The sequence below is a fragment of the Octopus bimaculoides genome, chromosome 5, assembly GCF_001194135.2.
Source record: "Octopus bimaculoides isolate UCB-OBI-ISO-001 chromosome 5, ASM119413v2, whole genome shotgun sequence".
Classification (NCBI taxonomy): domain Eukaryota; kingdom Metazoa; phylum Mollusca; class Cephalopoda; order Octopoda; family Octopodidae; genus Octopus; species Octopus bimaculoides.
This window is the reverse complement of record NC_068985.1, coordinates 79991589-79998210: the sequence shown is the minus strand read 5'-3', so window position 1 is coordinate 79998210 and position 6622 is coordinate 79991589. Positions and strand designations below refer to the sequence as shown.

General features: G+C 35.5%; 1 protein-coding gene across 2 annotated transcripts in view; it reads left to right on the top strand.

Annotated features, from left to right (window-relative positions):
• LOC106876533 (uncharacterized) overlaps positions 1–6622 on the top strand; it is a 152231-nt gene that overhangs the window by 105245 nt on the left and 40364 nt on the right. The window contains exon 1 of one of the 2 annotated variants that reach the window (XM_014925120.2): positions 3145–3440. The exons of the other annotated variant lie outside the window; for it this stretch is intronic. Within the exon in view, the coding sequence (XP_014780606.1) occupies positions 3380–3440 (61 nt within the window). The 5' untranslated portion in view covers positions 3145–3379. Of the gene's footprint in view, positions 1–3144; positions 3441–6622 lie in introns of those variants that run through there. 2 annotated transcript variants of the gene reach the window in all.

The window sequence follows — 6622 nt, the reverse complement described above, 5'->3', positions numbered from 1 at the left end:
ATATATATTTCCCAGATTCGTAATCTCTGTATTTTTCTACGTGGATAAAAAGCAAAAATTCGAAAAAAGTTACAAATTAAGAAATTGCGGTGAGGACGCGGGTAAATGAAAATTTTGAAAACGTGATTTCTGGGCAAAATCGTATTAACTCCTTTTTATACGATGAAACAATACATAGTTTGTGATCCTTCTTATGCAAATTGTACCCTTTCCACTTCACTTTTAAACAAACAATAACTTCCATTACGCCAGTAACTCAGTTCATTATACATCAGCTATGCCAATTTCACCCATAAGAAAGGAACAAATAATACAATGTCGTTGTAGGTAATAACATCCGGGCAACGCCGGGGTGCATTGCTAGTGTTTGTGTATATATACACACACACACACATACACACACGCATATATATGTGTGTTTGTCCTCCCCATCGTTTGACAGCCGGTGTTGGTCTGATTACGTTCCCGTAGCCTGGTACTTTAGTAACCTAGTATGCGCATTCACGCGCGCACACACACACACACACACACACACACACACACACACTTATACACGCATATATATATATATATATATATATATGTGTGTGTGTGTGTGTGTGTGTGTGTGTGTGTAGTGAATCTAAACAAAAAAGAACAAACATCAAAATAAACATGGTACAAGTAATGTATTATCAGACGCTCAGGAAAGGAAAAAAAGAGGATTTTACGTTTCGACCAAAGCTCTACTTCAGAAACAAAGGAAAGTCCAAAAAGAGAGGAAGACGGAGGAAGAAAATCGCCAACGATACACACGTGGTTACACACGTGTATATATGTGTGCGTTTGTCTACGATGTTTATAAAAGAAACAGTCCCCACGTTTGGCGTCACCTGCAAAAAATGATGAAATTGAAATATGCAGAAAGGGGAGGGGGGAAAAAATGAAAGAAACAAACAAGCTAACAACGATTTAACTGATTCATTAATGATAAATGAAAAGAAAAGGAAAGGCAACAAAAGTACAATTTGTTCAGCTGTATGGGTGTGACTGGGAATATGCCAAAAGACATTAGGAACAAGAAATAGAAAGTGTTGCTTGACGGGAAAGAAGTGTCAGATAATATAGATGAGGGTGTGGCTCTAAGCTGAGATTTTCACGTGTGGACTCGACTGCGTCCAGCACCTAATGTTTATCTATTTATTTATTTATCTATTTTATTTATCTGCCGAGATCAACACGAGTTTATTTACTTTGTTTACCTATTTACTTATTCTATCTGTCTAGTTTCGGACATTGTTTCCTACTTACTCAGTTTATTCGAATTACGCCTTGGTTGAAATTACCTTTTAGGGCGAGATAATGACAGAGCGTGCAGGGGCGGACCAAAGGAGGTTTAGGGACTTAAGGGCACGTTCCCCACCCCATCAAGAAGTGCACCCTTCTAAATAATGTTATTACGCCCTTTTCTCTCGCAATTGTAATCCCTTCTGACCTTGTGCCCTCCCTTCGAAAAATTTCTGTGACCGGCCCTGGCGTGTACACGATCTCTCGACCTGGCAGAAATAACAACCAAATCTCCTGGGCCTGAACTATACGCTAGACAAACAAGAATTGCCCAGGGCTTTAAAATCTGAGGGTGCCGCAAAAATTTTTACCTACTCCCCAAAATTGCAGGCCTTGCGCCAAAATTTGAAATCATTATATTTTCTGTGTGTGTGTTTTCCTTTTGGTTAATGTTCACTTTAATAATTTCTGAAAAAAATTTCAAATACAATAAAACGGTCTCATTTTACGATTAATACCATTATTATCGATTATTGATGAATTTTTGCCGATTATTAATGAGTATTTGCGTTATCTTTTTTCGTTTAATGAGAGCAGTTTGTTTAACCCAGTTCGATATATTGTATGTGCAGAGTTTGAAAGATCAGTTATAAAAATTTATAATATGAAACAAATGCTATTCCTTATTTTCAAATAAAAAAGTTATATTCTGTTATTATATATAATGTATATGTACATATAGTTTCACCATTCCACAGCAAAGCCGTTGTACTACACTTTGACAATGTTTGATATCTTGGCATCTGAAGCAGCTGGAGATACGATAGTTTAACCAAAAGAACTGGCTATTGCAAGCAAAAATAAATATTGAAAAAGCGCATTTGGCTGAATTTGGACATACGTCAGTTTAACATAATAGCAACGATGTATTTATGTATGTCTTCTGTATGTTACACAAACACGCACACATACACACACACAAGCAAATAAATGCAATACAAGGTGGAAAAATAGTACTCGAATACCGAAGGTAGAGTAATATGCTTTTATTGAAGATGCAAAATCTTCACAAACTGTTACTCATTCCACGTTCCCCTTCATGATCATACTGAATTAAAATTGTGATGGTATGTATGTATGTATGTATGTATGCATGTTATTATAAATTGATTCGATACCTTGATGCCTGTTCAAACTTGGTTATATATTATGTTATTGACAACTGAATTTTTCCTTTTGGGATTTACATTAAGTATAGCCGCCTTCGTTTACACACACACAGACACACACATTTATTTAAAGAAATATGAATAAATTGTCTGTCTCAATTAATTTTTGGTTTCACTTAATGTCTTATTAAATTTACAATTGAGTGGCGGGAATTTTCTGTAAAATATATAAGTTCGACGGATATTTTTTTCTTTAATGCATAAGGGTTCCATGAAAAAGAAACGATGAAAAGAAATTAGAAATAAATACAGTAGTGAGCAGTAGTCAAGTCATCACAATATTAACAAGAGTAGTTAGGGAGGAATAATATCGTGAAACAAGTCAAAATACAATAAAATACATACACGCAAAATGAGACTGGTCAGTTCCCAGCTTATATGAACATAATGAATGGGTGGAGTTTGAATAAGAGGTATAAAAATGCGGTGGTGGAAGAAGCAATGAAAAGTGTGATATAAACTGAAAAGAATCCTAACAATGACTGGGAAAACGATGTCACGTGTACAGCACATGGATTTTTATGTAATTCACAGATTTGGTTTTTAAGAATAAACATAATATATACATCAGCATAAGAAACAATAAGTAGGAAAGGCAATAAAATATTAGCGGAAGGGAGTCAACTTTATTAATTAATTCGACTCTTACCAATCTCTAATGACCACCATTTCTATTACCAATACACCCACCATCACCACTACTACTCTCGCTTCTCTCTCTACAACTAATACTAATACTACTGCTAGGTGTCTCAAAGAAACGATTTGATCTTTCAAGACTTCGTCAAACCATAGCTTTCTGTCCAACTGAAGGGTACTGTTCAATTTTCTTTTACTTACGCTGTCTCTTTATTCCGTGTTGAGCTTCTACAGGACCTGGGGCAATGCATCGCTACGTTTTACTGTTGATTGGATGTTTTAATTCAATAATCATGCTGATGGCAAGTAAGTACATACACAATAGTTTTAAAATCATGTTTTTTTTTTTCAGTTCTCTGTAAGGGTTGTAAAGTATATTGGTTTCAAATTTTGGCACAAGGCCAGCAATTTCGGGAAAGGGTGTAAGTCGATTACATCGACCCAGTACTCAACTGGTACTTATTTTATCGACTTCGAAAGGATGAAAGGCAAAGTCGGCCTCGGTGGAATTTATGTATTATATAAAATACTGGCTACGTTTTGATAATAATTCCATGGGACTCCGACAAAATACCCACTGTGTAATTTAACATCCTCACTGGTTGATAATGTTTACGCTTAGACTGGGGTCTGTCATGAGCCCTAGTCCTCGTTATGCTGGAAATTAACCCTGTTTCCATAGTGTATGAGTGATTGCGACCATAACAGTACCAACTGAACAGAACGTTCTCACGTCTGTTGTGGCTAACTGTCAATAAATAATATTGATTTGTCCAGAGACCTATAATTGTTGCCGTGACAGCCCTGCTATGTTGTAATTTTTCAAGTTGAATTCACCAAAAGTTATGAGATTGCATTCATAATTTAGGTGTGGGGAAAAAAATCAATATTATAAACTACATAAGTATTGAATAATGATAGTTTTAAATTTTTGCACAAGGCCAGCAATTTCGGGGGAGGGTGTAAGTCAATTACATCAACCCCAGTGTCCAACTGGTACACTCATTTTCTCGACACCAAAATGAGGAAAGGCAAAGTCGACCCCGGTAGCATTTGAACTCAGAATGTAAAGACGGACGCTAAGCGTTTTGCTTGGCGCACTAAAGATTCTACCAGCTCACCGTTTTAGAATGTGTCGAATAATAATGGAAAAGAGATCGATTAACAGCAAATTACTCGAGATACAGTTGCTTTTCATTCCAAACTGTCTTAGTGGTGATTAAGAAATGAAGCTTACTGAAAAAGATCTGTATTATGCAGATAATTTCTATGGAATTCCAGAAAAGTTTGTCATTGTGAATAGATAGAAGGAAAAACTATTTTTCGTACGATTCGACGACCTCATGCATTAATGTGTGTATGACATGACAAGCGTGAAGTAATAGCATTTTAGGACCAACTGGAAGACTTACTGCCATGATACAAGCGAAAAATATATTATTGAAAATACATTATTGGAAATCGGAGACGTCGATTTCACAATTGAAACTAACGGGATCTTGTCGGAACTATTATTTAACGATACGAGAGTGTTATCGTCATATGCTGAATAACTTTGGAAGAGTATTATTGTTATGTCTGGTCTATTATTTTCTAGTGTATCCGCTTGAATAGGGAAATCCCACAGAATTTTGCATTTCTCCGAGTGCAGCACCCTTTCGACCCTATGGTCGTACCATGTACCTCCACCTTCAAATCCCCATTTCTGACAAAGCTTCCAGTGTAAAACTTTCATAGCTTGGTCATACTTCCATTTCTTATATTCTCCCTGCGCCAACCTGGGACATTCTGCAACAATGTGTGCAACTGTATCATTCCAAATTCCAGAGACTCTACATTTTTCCGACACCTCCCAACACACATATTTTCTTAAGCTGTTTGTTTTTAGCAATTGATGTTGAGCTGCTATAATTAAGCTCCCTGTTTTTATGTTTTTTCTAATTGTCCTTTTTTAACTAAGTCCGGATTTTGTTCCACACACATCCTTGGTGGCTTTCCAAAACTGACCATGCAAAGGTTTCTCTTCAATATGTTTAACATGCTCTCTTTGAATTTCAGTCTTGTCCTTTTCTCCTAATCCACACTTGATCACCTGTTCCTTATTCACTGGCTTTAGTTATTATCATTATGTTGGGTTTTTTTTCCTTCTATCTTCAAATTTTCTTCCATTTCTCGCCGAGTGTTTTCCGTACACCTAGGGCAGAGAAACTAATTGTATGCATTCCCAGTTTACACACGCAAATTCACAGGTAAAATATGTATTTAAAAAAATTTCACAGCGATAATGCTCTTCTCAGTACATGAGTCGTACCAGTTAACACGATTTTTTGCACTTCCTGTAGGGATGGTAAGCCTGGTATAATTTTCAAATAGGTTTCACTACCTATTTTTATCATTCCTAGAGATCCTACAATCACTGGTACGGTAGTCACCTTGAGGTGCCACATATTTTCAATTTCTATTAGCAAGTCTTTATATTTACTGATCTTGTCAAATTCTTTCGCCGCTATATTATGATCGCAGTGAATACTCATGTCAATTAATAAACACTTCTTTGATCTTTTATAATAATATCCGGTTTATTAGCTTTTATAGTTTTGTCGGTGTGTACGGGGAAGTCCCAGAGAATCGATACATTTTCTCCCTCAGTCACAGCTTCAGGATGGTGTTTATACCATTTGTCAGCGGTTTTGATTTTATAATGCCGACATATTGTCCAGTGTAAATACTAGCCGACTCTGTCATGTCTTCTTCTTCTTCTTCTTCTTCTTCTTCTTCTTCTTCTTCTTCTTCTTCTTCTTATTATTATTATTATTATTATTATTATTATTATTATTATTATTATTATTATTATTATTATTATTATTATTATTATGCTAGTGACTGCTAATTTTGTTAGCAGGTATTTTATCTTGATATTTGGTGACAAGTCTCCCCAAACCTCAAAAATCCCTTTTAAGATTCTTGCAGAATATACGAGAATATTCATAGGATGGTACTTTTCTCCAGGTCCACAATGCGAGTTACAGTCCCAATCTCTTTCAATCTTTTAGGCAGCATTTTGGGTGCTGCACCAAGTGCACCAATTACCACAGGAATAATTGTTGTCTTGGTCTGCCACACTCTCCTCAGCCCTCTGGCTAGCTATGGGCTAATCCCGCCTAAGTTATCTTCATTTTCAGACGTATTGCATCTTGAACTATCGTTGTTCAATGTTTCTTTCCTTTCTAATAATAATATCACAGAGAATTGAAAAAAATATGATCTTACGCTGTGTGTTTATAATCATAACTGATCATATAATCTCTATAGTCATATCTGATCCTCTTGCTTCAGTGGTATAGTCAGTTTTTATGAGGAAGTCCAAAAAGATCTTGTAATTCTCATTTTCGATCTTTATTATTATCATTATTATTATTATTATTATTATTATTATTATTATTATCATTATCATCATTATTATTATTATTATTATCATTATTATTATT